This window comes from Acartia tonsa, chromosome 5 (assembly GCF_053477335.1).
Source record: "Acartia tonsa isolate MP-2025a chromosome 5, ASM5347733v1, whole genome shotgun sequence".
In the NCBI taxonomy this organism is placed as follows: domain Eukaryota; kingdom Metazoa; phylum Arthropoda; class Copepoda; order Calanoida; family Acartiidae; genus Acartia; species Acartia tonsa.
The window spans coordinates 37,812,115-37,831,865 of record NC_137264.1 but is presented as its reverse complement, the minus strand read 5'-3'; the positions used below and the strand labels follow the sequence as shown (position 1 = coordinate 37,831,865).

The 19,751-nt window shown below is 33.9% G+C and overlaps 3 protein-coding genes across 3 annotated transcripts in view; all 3 read right to left on the bottom strand.

Annotated features, from left to right (window-relative positions):
• The window catches only part of LOC145320018 (ATP synthase subunit s, mitochondrial-like), a 5,863-nt gene extending 4,821 nt beyond the window's left edge, over nucleotides 1-1,042 (bottom strand). Inside the window, exons 1-2 of the mRNA XM_080162459.1 lie at nucleotides 863-1,042; nucleotides 53-137 (exon numbers count right to left, since the gene is read on the bottom strand). Of these exons, the coding sequence (XP_080018585.1) occupies nucleotides 53-137; nucleotides 863-1,042 (265 nt within the window). The remainder of the gene's footprint in view (nucleotides 1-52; nucleotides 138-862) is intronic.
• On the bottom strand, nucleotides 1,006-9,086 carry LOC145320020 (ATP synthase subunit s, mitochondrial-like). Its single transcript, XM_080162460.1, has 9 exons — nucleotides 8,943-9,086; nucleotides 8,145-8,229; nucleotides 7,546-7,670; nucleotides 6,786-6,917; nucleotides 6,148-6,225; nucleotides 4,385-4,998; nucleotides 2,820-2,905; nucleotides 1,334-1,435; nucleotides 1,006-1,187 (listed from the first exon to the last, which is right to left on the bottom strand). The coding sequence occupies exons 1-6, from the start codon at nucleotides 9,084-9,086 to the stop codon at nucleotides 4,906-4,908; spliced, it is 657 nt and encodes a 218-aa protein (XP_080018586.1). The 3' UTR covers nucleotides 1,006-1,187; nucleotides 1,334-1,435; nucleotides 2,820-2,905; nucleotides 4,385-4,905.
• Nucleotides 9,086-19,751, bottom strand: LOC145320016 (uncharacterized). Its single transcript, XM_080162457.1, has 8 exons — nucleotides 19,608-19,751; nucleotides 18,846-18,943; nucleotides 17,387-17,504; nucleotides 12,402-12,589; nucleotides 11,514-11,568; nucleotides 11,269-11,307; nucleotides 10,728-10,835; nucleotides 9,086-10,427 (listed from the first exon to the last, which is right to left on the bottom strand). Exons 1-8 carry the CDS (start codon nucleotides 19,668-19,670, stop codon nucleotides 10,227-10,229), a joined length of 870 nt encoding a protein of 289 aa, XP_080018583.1. The 5' UTR covers nucleotides 19,671-19,751; the 3' UTR covers nucleotides 9,086-10,226.

The following is a 19,751-nucleotide window of genomic DNA, read 5'->3' as shown; positions in this document are numbered from 1 at the left end:
AGTGATCATAGGTTTAGGGTAAGTAAGGGTTAAGAGAATGAACATTATTCCTTCCACTGCACACCTCCACCACAGCGCAGAATCCATTCTGCACAGGCACGGTCCACACCAACCTCCTTCACACGTTCACTGTCAACCTGATAAACACAAGATTGACAATATTCAGGATTGACGCAACACAAAAAATTATGGATGGAAAATGGAGAGGATACTATAGGGAATTTATCACTCAAATTTTTAACATTCTATCCAAGGGTGTATATTCTGCACAAGATTCATTTTTTCCCCTGCTGCAAATTTTTAAATTTTTCCCCTCCTAGTTTTTTTTCCAGCAAGCAAGGGGATAAAATGGAAAAATATTTTCAGAACTCTTTATTTTATTCATATTATGCCCCCTTCCACATATTTTAGTTTTTTTCACCAAAGAGGGGGGGAAAAATAGAAAAAAATGCTTTCAGTCCTCTTATTTTTTACCTCCCCCCCCCCCCCAACCACATATTTTATATTTTTTTACCCCCCCCCTCAGCCGGGTAAAATTTGCAGAATATACACCCCTGATTCTACCCTGAATAAATAGTAGCCTATAAAATCACATTTCCCCCAGTGCGTTACGGACTCTTGGACAAAGTCCATTAAAGAGTAGATTCCCTACTTACAAAATACATCTTCTTCAATTCCTTATCAGCTGTATGTTTTGTTATATTCTATCATAATATGATTGTTTAGTTTACGGTTAAAACCGGTTTAATTTAGATTTAAAGAAAGACTGATACTGGGTATTAATGAAAAAATAACTTATTTTGAATTGCAAAAAAAGAAAGGTATCATTTATTTCATGGTACCTTTTAAAATTAGTTTATACCTTGTTGAAAGTGCGGTCAAACCATTGTTGAAACATGAGGCCAATAAATCTCTGTGGCTGGTTTCCAGGAAATCCTCCAAACTTGGCTGGTGCACTAAGCAGGTTAACATGTTGTCTACCAGCAGCAGTAATCAATTTTAACATTTTATTTCTGGAATGTTTAAGAGTCCAATACAACATAAGTTGTGTAAAACAAGGTTTAATAATTAGGCAAGGTACTTTTATAATGGAAATCTAGTATTAAATTCATAAAGTTGAGTCAACATCCCAAAGAAGGACTGTGGGTTGTGGCTGTCGGGATATTTCACAGTTCACTAACATGTCCCTGTAACAACATTGAAAGATCGATTAAGGTCGAGTGTTAAAACAGATGACCGTTTGAAAACGTCTTTATAAAGAAAATCTTACTAATTTTTAAACACAATTAATTAGAAAAAAAACATTTCTTTTCTTATATAGAACAAATCCTACCTAAATACTTTGCCGCTAGCGCACAGTACGAACTTGTTTGCATAAACCTTCTCTTGACCACAGAAAATTATTACCTACATCGTTCAGAACTGTTCGAAAATCCTGAAATATATATTTCACAGTAATTCTAAAAATCTAACTCAACAATCCTAGAATAAAATTGTTACAAGAAATATATCTTAATTAAAACCATCTACGATTTGTATATTGTCACTGCAGTTTTGTCGTTTCTATAGGTTAAAACTTATGGTGTGAAAAAATTATTTTTTTAGATATCTAGCTGTTTTTTTTAATGGAACCTTTTATTACAAAGATGAGTTGATTAGCCACCCCATATTTCATTTTTGCACTTTACTTCTAGGGGCTTTTGGGGTAAAACAGCCCCCCCAAAACAAAAGCTTCCATTTAAAAAAACAGCTCGATAACTTAAAAAATAAGCTTTAAAAAGTTTAGTGTTTTGGGGGGGGTCTTTTGCCCCACTAGCACCTAGAAGGAAAGTCCCAAAATTAAATTTTCAAAGTTTTACAGATAGATCCAATCATATACAGGGGTGTATATTCTGCACAAGATTTATTTTTTTTCCCCTGCTACAAAATTTTTATTTTTTCCCCCCCTAGATTTTTCTTAAAAAGTAGGGGGGAAAATAGAAAAATATTTAAAGAACTCTATATTTTATTTGTTTTATCCCTCCTACCACACATTTTTTTATTTTTTTTAACCAAGGAGGGGGGCGAAATGGAAAAAATGTTTTCAGTTTTCTTAATTTTTACATTTTTTTCCCCTCCAACCACATATTTTTTATTTCCCCCCCCCCCCCTTGAGCCGGGGATCCCATGCAGAATATACACCCCTGATCATATAGGTAAGAGAGTTTACAAAAAGAATTAGGTTGATAACTATACAGGGGTGTATATTCTACATGGGATCCCCGGCTAAGGGGGGGGGGGGGAAATGTAAAAATTAAGAAAACTGAAAACATTTTTTCCATTTACCCCCCCCCTTCTTGTGAAAAAAACTAAAAAAAATGTGTGGTAGGAGGGATAAAATAAATAAAATATAGAGTTCTTTAAATATTTTTCCATTTTCCCCCCTACTTGGTGAGAAAAAACTAGGGGGGAAAAAAAATAAAAAATTTTGTAGCCGGAGAAAAAAATAAATCTTGTGCAGAATATACACCCCTGTAACTATAAAAACAAGCCCAAACGGCCAAGCCAAAGTTTGATACTGAATTTTAATTTCCTTTAACTTTACAAACTCCCCCCCCTCTTACTAGTCCGATATAGTTCTCTTTTACATTGAAGCTTCTTGTAGGTCCAAACAAGGTTTAGAACTACTTTAGGGAGAGTACCTGCACCCTGTCATATAATATTGACCCTGGAAAAAAAGCTAACCCTTCCAAATATTTCTAATACATCTTTTTAAAACTCTACTGCTAATGGAGGGTCAACACTCTCCTTCCTCCTTCAAGAGTAATTAAATAACTTACGGAATAGCACTTCTCATAGAGTGGCTTCATGCTTGACTCCAGAAGTCGGAAGGCCCATTCCATACTCTTCCCATCAACCTCAGGACCTAAGAAAGAATATTTCTTGTATTCATTCGCAACAGATTAATACCCGGTGAATTAGAACCGGTTCTCTACCAAACGAAAAAATTAAGCCCGTGCCTTCAGCATCTGAAGGTTAAAAAAAGACTGGTTTTAATCTTATAATTTTACGTTTTATATGCGCGGAAAGCTGTTTATAATACGATGCAAGAAATAAATATTAACAGAATAACCTACTCTATTATATAAAGTATTTTTTTTGTCTTTTGCAAAGGATCTCGCTAATCACTGAACCAAAATGGGTCTCCTTTACAGGGATCTTGGACAAAGTAGCTTCGGACAAAGTAGCTTCAGACAAAGTAGCTTCAGGACAAAGTAGCTTCGGGACAAAGTAGCTTCAGGACAAAGTAGCTTCAGGACATTTACTTAAGAAAAGTAGCTTCTTAAGAAAAATAGTCTCCAATAGTAATAAAGGTCATGGCCGCAGCGCTCGGCCCCCTGGCCTCCCTAGCCGCGGGCGCTCGGCCCCCTAGCCTATAACCTAACCTATGTTAGCCTCAGAACATTTATTTAAGAAAAATATCATCAACTGATAATACATAAGTGGTTTAGAATTTCGTGGATTTTGCAATAAGTTGTTGATAGATTTTTACAATTTTTAATATTGTTTTTACAACTTTTTGGTTAGGTTAGGTTATAGGCTAGGGGGCCTAGCGCCCGCGGCTAGGCAGGCCAGGGGGCCGAGCGCTGTGGCCAAGTCCTTTATTAACAGTGGAGGCTACTTTGTCCGAAGCTACTTTGTCCAAGATCCCGTTACAGTAGTGCTGCTTATTGGTCCTGCATGGATTTAGGTTACTTTTCTACCCTTTGAATAGAGATCCTAGATGATAGGGGTGCAGCTGCTAGTATAGCATATACTATTTAATTATCTTAATTTTTATTCTCTAAAACTCACTTTATCCGTCTGTCTATGGTACCTACTGCTGATATGTCAGGCGCGTCACAGTTCTAGGGGATGACTTGGCCCATAAACAGACTCAACTTATTTCATTGCAGCTTGGAATTTCAGTTTATGGTCGTGCAATCAAAGGGTTGGTAGTCTGTCTCCACCTCATACCACGGATGTTAGGACAAAAAAGAAGACATAATTCCTCTAAGTTACCCTTTGTTGATGCTGTTGGACTTGACGTTTTAATGTCAAAATAATGTTAGTTTTGATTTAAACTTTAAAGTGCCATACTCATTTCTCAAGCCAGGTTTCAACGAGTATCGTATGGCTGTATCTCATTCCTATACATTAAAACTCTGTAGCCAATACAACATGGGTGATCATTTTAATTTAAAAAGAATATTTAAGTATTATTTAATACATACTACATAGTATAAAGTATCTAATTTTGTTACCCCGTGCCTTCGGCATCTTGGGGCTAACAAAACCGATTTTAATCTTATAATTGTACATTATTATATCCACGGAAAGGTGTCAATAAATAACTGTTCCTTACCTAAGATTAACCCTTTTGTCCATGAACTTCTTTGACTCTGGTGGATGAGCTTTAGACATTTTAAAGTCTGAAATATTTCAGTTCTATAAAATTTTTATCAATATTAAATAAAAAAATTTTGGTTTTAGTATAAACCAGGGGTGTATATTCTGCATGATATACCCTGCTTAGGGAAAGAGGAATGAAAAAATATAGCGTACTGAAAACATAAGCTGACACTATTTTTAAAAAAAGTTTTGAAAATTGGACACAAAACACTGAAGATATGGGGAATTTTTTGAAAATTCCCCAAAAAGTTACTTGTTTTCTCATCTACAGACACAAGATCCTCATAGAATGATGGAAAAATAATCTTTTTTTTTAGTATATCAAATATTTTGTTTTGGCTCTTTTGTAATTATGAAAATCTTTATTTAATGAGTGAGTTAACAAAAAAGATTATTATGTTGATAAGAATGAATGACGAATAACATTACAGTAAGAATCCGAAACAATGGTTTATCAAAATATCCACGAATCAATCAATCAATTTCTTCTTCATTGGGCTGATTGGTGAATGGGGGATATTCAATTTTGGTCTGGGGCAAAGCGGCTTGTAATTTGGATAACATTTCCTAAACAAAATAAGTTGTATGCTTGGTTTATTTATTGAAACTTTTATAATGTTTAAAAGTTCGTATGGACAGAAAAGTAAGAGCTCTACAAGTTTAAAAATAAAAACGATTTTACTAGGATTGCGGAGCCGGAGCCATTATTTTCGTAAAAAAAACGGCTCCTGCTCCGGGTTAGCTAAAATAATTTTTTATTAATTATAATTTATTAACTTTGTTCTGTTGTGTGCAAAATGCCATTTTAAGTATTTCAAGTCCACTTTTATAAACAGGGAGCATAGGCTTTGTCTTAGGAGTTAGAGGATAGGTTAAGAAAAAAGTTTACTTTTGGGGTGTATTTTTCTTATATTTAAAAAATTTTTGGATTTTGCCTCCAGGTTCAGGTGCTGCAGGCCTCCAGGTGTTCTCTGGACAGGTAAAAATTTAAAAAAAATTTTTTTTGAAGAGTTAGAAGTCAAATTATAAATCAAAATATGCACCCTTTTTAATGTTATTAACATATTTAAAGATAATAGATGCATATTTGTTTTTTAAGTTGAACTCTTAACTATTTAAAAAAATTTTTTTTTCACTTTTACCTGTCCAGAGACAACCTGGAGGCCTGCCGCACCTGAACCTGGAGGCCAAATACAAAATTGTTTTAAATATAAGAAAAACACACCCCAAAAGTAAACTTTTTCTTTAATGACCTATCCTCACTCCTAAGACAAAGCCTATGCTCCCTGTTTACGCAAAAGTGTCAGATCCGACCCCCGGACCCCCCCCCCCTTGAACTTTTATGACCTTCAATAGTCAAAAATATGTTGAGTTTTTCTTGATTTTAAGTCGGAGCCGAAGCCAAATCTGGAGCCGGAGCCGCACCATAATCAAACAGCTCCGTATCCCTGATTTTTACACATTCTCTGGATTGGAAGTTTAGGTAAAAATTTAACTGCCATGTACATTTCCACTTCCTCTCTGCCCCTGCCAATAGCAAAGAAAAAAATTAATTATTTAATTTGGCTCCGCAGAATTAGGTATAGTTGAAAAAAACTACACGTATTTTCAATCCATTACAAAAATAAGAAGGGGAGGGCGTCAGTGCTTTACAAACACTTTTAGGGAAAGCAACTAATATTTGTTTATTAGTAAAACTATTCTAGATCTTATTACCTCTGGTTTCTGAACTCCATAAAGTGCTTCAAGTTTAAGATATTCCAGCTTCTTCAGAACTCTCAAATGATGCAATCCCTTGAAAGAAAACCTGTATTAATGTGTATTTTCTTGCATATATTTTAAAGTAATAATAGACATACTTGTAAAAATTCCTTTGTACTTAACTCTGTAATAACTGTTTCTTCTAGGAAACTAGATATTTAGATTTCTTAAGAAGCAAGAGAAGCTAATTGGCATATCGGGCGGGAGGTTTTGGGTGGGAGTTATGGTCCGCACTTTATCGGTACTTTTGGGCAGAATTGGGCACCCCCCATTTTTTTTTTGGGGGGGGGGGGGGGGTGTGAACAAAGGGGAGGGGGTGAAAAAAAAGGGTGGGGGGGGGCGGGCCTATTTTTTGGGTGATATTAACTATTATATAAATTAATAAGCTTTTTTTGTATCTAGAGAAGGATTTCGCTAACCACTGAACCAATATGGTTCTCCTTTCCAGTGGAGAGTAACATCACCACCACAAAAATCAGTAGTCTATCTTAAATAAATGACGAGAAAATAACATTTACCCCATATCGTTAAGGACGGACTGATGTATATACAAATTATATATAGTGTTACTTTTTTAGTATAAAATAGAATACCTCATCCGTGACATTATTACACTTGCCCAACTTGAGCTGTACCAGTTTATCCCGGGTGTAGGAACACATGAAACCAATACTATCATCAGTTATACACTTGTCATTATATATGGTTATGTTTCTCAATTCCTGTGCACATACAAAGTTAGAGCTTATTTTATAAATCATTTTTACTAAAGTAACAGGATGTTTGTCTATATGAATCCTTTAAGATTTAGTTTACGACTGAACTGATCATTGGACAATTTTCAGGGAAGTTTTGCAAAGGTCAAAAAAGGTTTTAGGTTTTTTGAGCTAGGACAGGGGTGTATATTCTGCACAAGATTTATTTTTTTTCCCCTGCTACAAATTTTTTTATTTTTTTCCCCCTCTAGATTTTTCTTAAAAAGTAGGGGGGAAAATAGAAAAATATTTAAAGAACTCTATATTTTATTTATTTTATCCCTCCTACCACACATTTTTTAGTTTTTTAACCAAGGAGGGGGGCGAAATGGAAATTTTTTTTTCAGTTTTCTTAATTTTTACATTTTTTTCCCCTCCAACCACTTATTTTTTATTTCCCCCCCCCCCCCCCCCTGAGCCGGGGATCCCATGCAGAATATACACCCCTGAGCTAGGAATTGCAACAAAAACTACAAAAGACAAAAAATTGATAAAAAAGGAGATCATATACCCACGCCTTCTAGCTAACTCCCTAATATTTGGAAGTTCAAGACAAAAATAATTAAAATAATGTGTTATGAAAATAAATCCTTTCCTGAAGATCTTTGAGAAATGCGAATGATTCTTCCATAATGGCCGAGTCTGTCATATCAATGGCATATATTTTCTGACCTCCAGAGGCAGGGAGAGCATTGTAGTCAGTGAGGAAACTTTTAGCTCCCTAGTTGTAATCATTATTATTTAATGTCCATTAGGCAGTTTGCTCAAAAAAATCAGATTTACGTAAATAACAAGAGTAGCGCATTTAGAAAAAAAAAGATAAAAAAGTACAACAGGTACGGCTGATTGATACAGTAAAACTTTGGTATATAAATTAAGCCATATTTTAATTTGACTGTGTGTGTTTACAGGTTTGTTGATAACGTTCGTTTGTACGTGGACAATATATATTATTAGCAAGCCCATTGATTGCATGACCTTTGTCTGAAAGTCTACATGGTAATGAGTGATAATCCCTATTATTGTCCCATATCTGACCTAGGAGCAGTAGATAGATTTTTAAAAAGTTTAGATACAATCAATGCTGAGATTCGAAACCATGACCATCCCGCGACAAAAAGCAAGTGAACCTCATAATACACTACAGTGGTCGTAGGTTTAGGGTAAGTAAGGGTTAAGAGAATGAACATTATTCCTTCCACTGCACACCTCCACCACAGCGCAGAATCCATTCTGCACAGGCACGGTCCACACCAACCTCCTTCACACGTTCACTGTCAACCTGATTGACAATATTCATGATTGACGCAACACAAACAATAATGGATGGAAAATGGAGAGGATACTAAAGGGAATTTATCACTCAAATTTTTAACATTCTATCCAGGGGTGTATATTCTGCACAAGATTCATTTTTTTCCCTTACTGCAAATTCTTTTTTCCCCTCCTAGTTTTTTTCCAGCAAGCAAGGGGATAAAATGGAAAAATATTTTCAGAACTCTTTATTTTATTCATATTATGCCCCCTTCCACATATTTTAGTTTTTTTTTACCAAAGAGGGGGGAAAAACAGAAAAAAATGCTTTCAGTCCTCTTAATTTTTACATCCCCCCCCACCCCAACCACATATTTTACATTTTTTACCCCCCCTCAGCCGGGTCAAATTTGCAGAATATACACCCCTGATTCTACCCTAAATAAATAGTAGCCTATAAAATCACATTTCCCCCAGTGCGTTACGGACTCTCGGACAAAGTCCATTAAAGAGTAGATTCCCTACTTACAAAATACATCTTCCTAAATAAAATTCCTTAATCAGCTGTATGTTTTGTTATATTCTATCAAAATATGATTGTTAAGTTTACGGTCAAAACCTGTTTAATTTAGATTTAAAGAAAGGCTGATACTGGGTATTAATGTAAAAAATAACTTATTTTGAATTGCAAAAAAGAAAGGTGCAATTTATTTCATGGTACCTTTTAAAATTAGTTTATACCTTGTTGAAAGTGCGGTCAAACCATTGTTGAAACATGAGGCCAATAAATCTCTGTGGCTGATTTCCAGAAAATCCTCCAAACTTGGCTGGTGCATCAAGCAGGTTAACATGTTGTCTACCAGCAGCAGTAATCAATTTTAACATTTTATTTCTGGAATGTTTAAGAGTCGAATACAATATAAGTTGGATGAAACAAGGTTTAATAATTTGACAGGGTTGTTTTGTAAAGTTTTTTTCTCATAAATAAAATAAAATAATTTAAACACAGCAATTCTTTAAATAATGTCCGTACGTCCTTCTGTCTTATCAATAAATAAAGGAATAGTTCCACAAAGTGCATTTTTAAAAAAATAGTGAACTGTAAGTTTTTTCTATTCTAAATAACGTAGTAATGCATAATATAAAGTTATTGATAAAAATTAAAAGATTTGATTTTCCTCAAAATATATATGGCGAAAACTTTTTTGACCGAACATTAACATTAACTGAACATTTATTATTTGACAATATATAAAAAAGTTAGTGATTTGCCACATAAATTACACGAGAATGATCTATTTTTATATATATATATGTTTTATGGTTTTGGTTAGTTGGTATTTTCGCGTGAGATAATGTGTATATCATAAGTAAACCAGACGTTATTTTTTATGTTTTTTAAGTAACTTGCTCCAAGGGGAACCCCTGTTCAATTTTTTTTGTGAAATATGCGGCAATTCATTCTCTAATACTGGTGTTTTGGCTATACATATTAGGAAAAAAAAGACCATTCTCATGTAATTTATGTGGCAAATCACTTTAACTTTTTAAAATATTGTCAAATAAAAAAAGTTCGGTCAGGTCAATGTTAAAAATTCAATCATATCTATCCAATGACTAATATATGCTACTGAGACATATAAAAGTTAACTACTCAAAGTACCTTAACTCTTCATAGATTATCAACGCATACTTTTATCATTTTATTAGCACTTCCCGTGGATACATTTGTCTCTCAATAAAATTGTTTGGTTTTTAAATAAAATGAAATGTTTGTAGCTGCTATAAAATCTGACAATTGAATAAAGAATACGATAATGCAAATTTTACAAATTAACAAAACAAAAACAGACAACAAATTATTAGGAATAACAAAAAATAATATAAAACGGTAAAGATGGATTCATCTAGGACAACAATAAAATTATGAAAATACCTACATAGTTTTCTATATTAGAAAAAGAACCGCGTAACTTTTAAAGTGAGCAATTTATTTTCATTTAATTTTGATTTAATAACAAAAACTTATTCTCCCTTTTGTCCCCTATGATAAAGGGACATATGATTATACAGACTGCCTTTGGTTTTATAAGTTTTCAAGCATAGGTTGCATTTATAAAGCGGGTCCATGATAGAATTATTGAAATTGTCCATGGTAGTACCTCCTGTGTCTACCCGCAAGGGCTCCAGGTCTGGAACAGAACCCTGTTGTATCAGGTAAGAATCCTGCATAAAATAAATGAATAACAATTATCTGAAGATTTCGTTGACCACTAAACCGATTGGGCTCTGTATAGAAATAAAAACTATTAGTTACTGTTAGACAATGGATTAAGCTATTTAAACTAGAAATGAATAATATGTACTTTCCACTATAGAAGCTTAACAAAAATTTCCATGGGTGTAAATGGTTATATTTACCAGAAAACATATTTTCTTCAAATTTTCCCAGATATAGATTTAGGTTTCAACAAATTAAGCTGTTGTTATTATTTCTTTAGATTATAATTCTTGTTTTTTAAATACCTGATCATTATAATTTTGACTAAGTTGGTGTGTGAATATTTCCTGTTCACTTGTTTTAATAATCATTGTATCTTGGCTGTTTTGAAGAATATCTTCTAGGTCTATCACCTTAAGTATAAAAACATAATTTTTTTAAGTACACTGGACATTTATATCCATAAAAAAATGACAAAATTTCAATTCATAATGAAACAATATAACCGTAACGTCTATTTTAATTCTGTAGCAAATTGATTTATAGCAATGAGATTTTAAGGACCATAAAGAAATAAATACAAACAATCTACTCCTCTTACTATATTTACTGCGACCACAGTATGGACGGACATACCATATAAGAGAGTATCTGAGCTCCTAGTATAACTAGAAAACTCTGTTCTGAACCGTGTTAAAACACATGTATCGCAAGTTTAATACAAATTATCTACAAATATGAAATCAAAAGCACAGGATTAATCCCTATATACCTAATGTTATCCACTAATTTTCATTTTCATATCCACGGACAATTGTCTATTTTACATTAAGAAAAATATAATACCTCTTTTTCTTTGTAAACATCAGATGAATTTTCTAGTCTGTTGGGTAAAATAAAATCAACATACAAAAATATTTTAAGAGTAGTGAAAGCAAAAATAATATTAAATGAGGAAATGAAATATTCACTTTGCTGAAGAAAATGCTGGAATATGGGGATTAGACTATAGCTTGTATAATAATTTACAATTTGTGTTAGGTAATGAATGCTAGGGATAAGAAATGGATGTAGATTAGTAATATTTTCCTTATTGATTTAAAAGGCGTCGAAGACTGGTCTATCTCTTCTTCAGTTGCTAATTTCCTAGAGAAAAATAAACAGTTAGTTAAAATGTAAAACAATAAATTAATTAAAGCTTAGCAACTCTATAATCAATGACTTATAGTATGCCAAATCAAAATACATATGATCAGCGTATCCACTTCTACAATGTATTTATGTATGAATTTGTAAAGCATTTTACATTAACAGATGGTCTAAACTACCTTTGCCTTAGAAATTTATCTTACTATAAAGGGGGGGGGGGGGGGGGAGTTCTGACACTTTTGCGTAAACGGTGAGTATAGGCTCTATCTTTGGACTGAGAGGATAGGTTATTAGGGATAAAATCATTTTTATATGATGAATTTCCCCCAGATTTTAGATTTTTTGGATAGGCCTCCAGGTTCCGGAGCTCCAGGCCTCCTGGTGGTCTCTGTACAGGTAAAATTGAAAAAAAAAAATTTTTTTTTAAAGTTACAGGTCAACTTATAAAACAAAATATGCATCTTTTTTAATATTATTCACATATTTAGAGAAAAAATATGCATATTTTGTTTTATAAGTTGATTTTTAACTTGAAAAAAATTTCCTTTTTTTTCATTTTTACCTGTACAGAGACCACCTGGAGGCCTGGAGCTCCGGAACCTGGAGGCCTATCCAAAAAATCTTAAATCTGGGGAAAATTCATTATATAAGAATGATTTTATCCCTAATAACCTATCCTCTCAGTCCAAAGATAAAGCCTATACTCACCGTTTACGCAAATGTGTCAGAACTTCCCCCCCCCCCCTTGATAATTTATGTTTGTATTATTTATTGATATGTTTCTTTACAAATATAAATTCAAATACTCGAAAAATGTCAATTACACTTACTTTTTATTTATAGAACGTTTCTCATCTTTAATATTTGTGTCTATTTGCATGTTAAAAGGATTATTTTCTTTTGATTGAGATTTTTCTTTGGTAAAGTCTTGTTTCTCCTTTGGTTCCTCTGCAACAAGGCCTCGAACCCGCAACCGTTTGGCCAATCCGAGAAAATCATTCAAATCTCCTTCAGAAATCTAACAAAAGTATGTAAATATTTATAATTTTTTTGTTTCTCTGAAATTGCTATGCGATCTTTTTGTGCTTATATAGAATTACTAGAGTTGGCTCGATATAACTATCTCGCTATTGGCTAGTTTTCTATAAGTAACAATGCGTTCGAAGGTGCTTTGACTTTTGTGTCAGAATCTAAATTGGGACATAGTGCATTTCATTACCCTAGGTTAGGTAACTTCATTTCACTTTTCAATAAAATCTAAAATGCAGCCGTTTTTGAGAAAATTAGATTTGAAAATTTTTAGTTCAATTTTCATCAGCTAGGAGTTACCGCAGAATCATGACAAGAAAAGCAAATATTATTTATTTAAAATTTTGAACAAGTTTGTTTTTATAAAGTCTTTCATAAAACCTCTCTATATATGATTTATTTAATACTGAATTTCTGTGACCTTAGCAAAGCAACTGATAAAAATGGCCATGAATCAACTCACTTCAGGAGTGGTTTTATGAAGAACTTTATAAAAGTAAACTGCGAGAAATGCAATAAAATTTTTTTTGGGCGGCGGCGGAAATTGGCGGCGAACGGTGGTCCCGCCGCCGTTTTTTTTAAAGATACCAAAACTTGGGGTAATTAGTGACACAACCCAAAAGATTTTACCCAATTATCTTTAAAACTAAGGGAGTAGCGCCCAAAATAAAATTGCTGGTATGGCATGGCACAAGTCACCACATTTCCCCCCCCCCCCCTTAACTATATTATAAATTTAAATTTCTTTTTTAGGATTAGAAATTAAATACTTCAATATAATGTAAATAGCTGGGATGGGAGACCAGTTACGTGCACGCCGTCCATCCTGCACCGTGCATCAATGATCCTAGGAGCTACACCAGAAGAGTCCTACTGTGCTGGAAAGGTCCTAGGGTAGATGCCAGACTGAATTCTGGTCACTTCCCCCAGTTCAGGGGGTTTGGGTGGGGCTAACAATCCTTCCCTAGAAAAAACCTGCTCACGTTCAATCTGCACAAAGTAAAGACCAATTTAACTTTGGGCTCGGGAACGAAGTAGAGGTTGGAAACAACAATATGATGTTTGGCTGGGAAACCGCTAAAGGACCAGTCAGGCGGATGATTCTGAATTCCCGCAGACCAGCAAAAATTTGCACCTGGAATGTTCGGACAATGTTTCAGTCAGGCCAGACAGAAAACATTTGCCGAGAAATGCTTAAAGCCAGGGTTGATATCCTGGCTATCACCGAATCAAGGTGGACAAATAATGGAGAGTTTAAACATCATTCTGGCTTGAAAATACTTTACTCAGGCCATATGAATGAGGATCTAGGACATAACCAAGGGGTGGCTCTTATGCTGACCAAGCAAGCAGAGCAGGCCATGATCAGTTGGCAACCCCATGGTCCAAGAATCATGGAGGCTTACTTCAAATCCTCAGATAAAAACATCAATCTGAGAATAATAGTAGCATATGCTCCCACAGAACAAGCAGATACAGAGGTCAAAAACGAATTTTATGACCAGCTTGACTCTGTATTTAAGAATGGTCATAAAGAGAAGGACCTGACCATGCTCCTAGGAGATTTCAATGCTCAAGTAGGGAGTAATAATGATAATTTAGAAGAAGTCATGGGCAGATATGGCCTAGGCTTAAGTAAAGGCAAGGAAAATGACAATGGTGATAGACTTGTAAGTTTTTGTACTGAAAACAAACTTGTCATTGGTGGAACCATCTTTAAACACAAGAAGATTCATACTGCCACCTGGAGATCACCAGATCAAAGAACCTTTAATCAGATAGACCACATCTGTATATCTAGACGTTTTAAAGGGTCTCTCCTTGATGTCAGGGTTGAAAGAGGACCTGATGTTAATTCAGACCATTATCTTCTATCTTCTAAAGTTCGGCTTAGATTTAAAAAGCAGGACACAAAGCCTAACCCCAGGAAAAAATATAACTTAACAACCCTTCAAAACTCTGAAAAGCTACAAGAGTTTAAGCTCACTCTAAAGAACAGATTTGAGTTGTTGACTCTTCAAGAGGATGATGGAGTTGAAGATATTTGGCAAGGTATCAAAAAAGTTTATAATGATACTAGCCAAGAAAAATTAGGTTTCAAAAAGGCTAACCAAAAGCCGTGGATCACCCAAAGATCCATTGATCTCATGGATCAAAGAAGAGAGGTAAGACAAAAGACACTCTCTAGAAACTCTCCAGAAGATAAAGACCTGTATAAGATGCTTAGCAGGGAAATCCAAAGAAGTGTCAGAATTGACAAAAAAGAACACTTGGAAAACCTTGCTATGCAGGCAGAAAATGCTGCTAATCAAAATAGAATGAAAGATGTCTATGAGATTACTAAGAGCATTGCAGGTAAAGTACACAAATCAGGATCACACATCAGGGACAAGGATGGTTCACTCCTTAAAACTGATGAAGATATTCTAAATAGATGGGCAGAGCACTTCACTGAACTGCTGAATCTTCCAGTTCCAGAGGAAGAAACTGAGATTCCACCCTCAGATGCACTTGACATTGACTGTCGAGCGCCAAATCTATTGGAAATCAAGGAGGCCATTAAAAGTTTGAAAAATAACAAGGCCGCTGGACCTGATAACATCCCAGCTGAGGTCATAAAAGCAGACCTAGATACGTCTGCTGAGGCATTCCTACCTTTGATCACAAAGATATGGAATGATGAGTTATGCCCAGAGGACTGGAAGAATGGACATATCTCAATACTAGCCAAAAAAGGAGACTTGACCCAATGTGGAAACTACAGAGGGATAATGCTCCTTTCAGTACCTGGCCGTATCCTTAGTAAGATTCTTCTTAATAGAATAAAGAAGAAGGTTAATGAAAAGCTAAGACCTAATCAGGCTGGATTTAGACCAAACCGTTCCACTATTGATCAGATAACCTCTCTAAGAATCATCATAGAGCAATCCAAGGAATGGAACTCTGAGCTTTTTGTAAACTTCATTGACTACAAAAAAGCATTTGATTCTTTAGACAGAAGATCTCTCTGGAAAATCTGCCGACACTATGGCATTCCAGAAAAGATAATCAATATCATTAAAGCTATCTATCACAAAGGAGGTGGAAATGTAATGTATAAAGGTAAACTATCAACCTTTTTTGAGATTGTAACAGGCGTCAGACAAGGATGCCTTCTTTCTCCCTTCCTTTTCCTCCTTGCCATTGACTGGATCATGAAGAACTGTGAAAGTAATGATGGCATTCGCTGGGAGCTATTTGGCAATCCCAAATATTTAGGAGATCTGGACTTTGCTGATGATATTGCTTTGTTAACAAGCAATAGAAGTCAAATGCAAAGAAGGACTAACAGGATAGCTGAAACCTCCAAGAAAATTGGACTAGAAATAAATGTTCCTAAAACCAAAATACTCAGATTAAATGCAAATTCCCAAGAACCAATTACTATTGGAGACCAAATTCTTGAGGATGTAGATTGTTTTGAGTATCTTGGAAGTAAAATTGATGAAGCTGGAGGCACTTTAACAGATGTTAAAGCTAGAATTAACAAATCTAGGACAGCCTTTGCCAGCCTGAACAAAATTTGGAATTCCAACAACATCTCCATAAAGACTAAGTTAAGACTGTTCAAGTCAAATGTTCTCTCTGTTTTGCTGTATGGGGCTGAAACTTGGTTTCTAAACACAGCAGTGGTTTCCAAGCTACAGACATATGTCAATAAATGTCTCAGGAGAATCCACAAGATCTTTTGGCCAAATAAGATCACAAATGCTGAGCTTCTAGAGCGCAGTGATATGTCAGACATTAAACTGACAATAAAACAGAGAAAATGGAGATGGTTGGGGCACACTCTAAGGAAAGGGCATGATGATATAACCAATCAAGCCTTGACTTGGAACCCCCACATAGGAAAGAGGAAACCAGGTAGACCAAAAACAACCTGGAGGAGGGAACTCTTAAGTGAACTGAAAGATAAGAAAATTCCATCTTTCAGCACTGCCTCAAAACGTGCCCAAACAAAGGAAGATTGGAGAACCATTGTGCATGGCCTACGTTCTGCCGAGAACTAAAAGGCAATGATGATGATGAATGTAAATAGCAACATAAAATGAAAAAAAAATTTATTTATTTTTAATAATGTAAAATAATGGGTCTTATCGTTCTGGCCAATGAGAGTTTATTATGGATTATTGGAGCACTATGAGTTTTAAACATTTATTCCTTGGAAAACTTGAGCTCATTTATAGACATTTATTTCCTATATAGATCTGACATGGATCTTGAAGCAATAAAGCAGGCCGTTTTTGTAAATGTTAAAAATTGGAAAAATCTCTATTAAATAAAAGTTATCGCAAATATACTTAGTAAATAATCTAAATAAAACAAGCGATTTTTTGGAGACTTATTTTTTTTTAAAAGTATTAAAACGTTTTGGTACTTATACATTTCTTTACATAAGGATTTTATTAATGCAACCATCAACCGAGCCTCTAGCCATTACTTTTCTAACTTTTGTTCAATTTTGGGAATATAAACCTATCAAGGATTACTCATGCCAAGTTTCATAACGAAATTCGGATTTGAAGTGTCATTTGCGCATTAATTACGAGTTGGTTGCACCCCTTTAAAAAAAAAAGTTGATTAGGCATAAAAAGAATGATAACAAAAAAAAATTTTATATGATTATTAACAAAAATATTTCAAAGTGTTAAAGTAAAAAAGAAGACAATCTTAAGACAATAGGTATGACAATAAAACTAGGAAATGTTTTGGAATCTCAAAATAGCACATAACAATTTATGTATACCTTTACTTCTCCTATGTACATGAAATCTAGTATTAAATTCATAAGATTAATGTCAACATCCCAAAGAATAACTGCGGGCTGTGGCTGTCGGGATATTTCACAGTTCACCAACATGTCCCTGAAACAACATTGATTTAATGTCTTCATGTGAAATATTGATGTATGTCTAGTATGGATGTATTGGCTACTATCAAAGCTGTAGAAATATCTAGATTTTCAGGACGACAATCAAGGATTTTTATGCTAAATATAGCGATTCTTGGGAAGAAACAAGGAAAATAAGAGATAATATGCTTAACCCTGAATATAATCAAGAAATGTTACATTCGAATACCTGTATTAGGATATATAAGTTGGAAGGAATTTAAATGTTAGGGGGAGATTTGAAATTTTCATCAAATTTTAAGGATTTATTATAAATTCGTTTTTTGTATAATTCTTTAACTAAAAGCGGAAATACAATTGAAGTTAGGGGGGGGGGGGGGGGGGAGTTTGTACAGTTATAGGAAATGAAAATTCAGTATAAATTTTTGCCCTGGCCGTATGGGCTTGTTTTTATAGTTATCAACTTAATTCTTTTTGTAAGCTCTCTTATATCATCCCATATTTCATTTTTGCACTTTACTTCTAGGGGCTTGTAAGCTCAAAACTTATAAATTTGTATTTGAGGGGGTTGTTTTACCCCAAAAGACCCTAGAAGTAAAGTGCAAAAATGAAATATGGGGTGGCTAGTCAACTCATCTATGTAATAACAGGTTCTATTTAAAAAATCAGCTCGATATTTTTAAAAATAAGGTCATAACTTAAAACTTTAGTGTTTGGGGGTTCTTTTGCCCCACTAGCCCCTAGAGGGAAAGTCCCAAAAGTCAATTTTCAAAATTTTACAGGTAGATCCAATCATATAAGAGAGCTTACAAAAAGAATTAGGTTGATAACTATAAAAACAAGCCCAAACGGCCAGGGCAAAATTTGATACTGAATTTTCTTTTCCTATAACTGTACAAACTCCCCCCCCCCCCTTAATTTTGACATCTGTGATTTGTGGATTAAAAACTATCTGCGCTCTGACTGGAGAAGCTTAAGTGTCGTACATCATTCACCCAATTAGAGCGCAGGTAGTTTCTAATCCAACTATCCTAAATTAATTAACTTAAATTGTATTTCCGCTTTTAGATAAAGAATTATACAAAAAACGAATTTTATAAAAAATCCTTAAAATTGGATGCAGATTTCAAATCTCCCCCTAACATTAAAATTCCTTCCAACTTTTATATCCTAACCTATATAATAAAATGTTCTTAGTCAGATGTTTGGCTGATACATGGTAAAAGATTAAGGTCGAGTATTAAAATAGATGACTGTTTGAAAACGTCTTTATAAAGAAAATCTTACAAATTTCCAAACACAATTTATCAGAAGAAAAAAAACATTTCTTTTTCTTATATAGAATAAAACCTACCTAAATACTTCGCTACTGGCGCACAGTACGAACTTGTTTGCATAAACCTTCTCTTGACCACAGAAAATTATTACATCGTTCAGAACTGTTCGAAAATCCTAACAGATATTTTAAATTTATTCTAAAATTCAAACTCAACAATCCTAGAACAAATTTGCTGCAAAAATAGATCTGAATAAAAATTAGGGCTAAGAAACCATCCACGATTTATAAAATATATTTTACTATAAAGTCACTGCAGTTTTGTCGTCATTGTAGGTTAAAAATTAGGGGTCGGAAAATAAACATAATCACAATTCCTCCAAATTTTAAGATAAATAAATAATATTTGAATTATCTCATTCCCCATTAAAAGTAGTTTAAGGTAAACCTTTTTAAATTTTTCCTTAACTAAACAAAAAGTAGTAGAAAATACCTAAACTTTTAAACAATTTAGGCTTCAAAGAATTAATCTTTTTACAGGAGGGATCTCAAAATAAATTTATACAAGGCTTAGCAGCAACAAAATTAAACGCCTAAAAGATACGAAAATATTATTACTTCAAAGTCGTATCAGTTCTAGAAAACGTAATGTCACTACAAAACTAAAATGATGACATTTTTAATAATACTTTTTAATCAAAACGTTTGAGAAAAACAATGGACCCTCACATGAAAATGTCTGACATTTCAAACTTTAAATTAAAGGTTTGTAACATTGTTAACCTTCAAATTAATTAATTTTGATATTATTTAAAACAAACACAATATAATATTTTTTACCTTAAAAGATCTTATAAGATTGTCTTCAAAATCATTCCATTTTAAATTAACCCCCTCCAACATTTCCTAGCCCAGCCCTCTAAAAAAAGAAAACATTTTCATATGCTTAAACAGAATTTAAACATGTAATATACTAATAACATA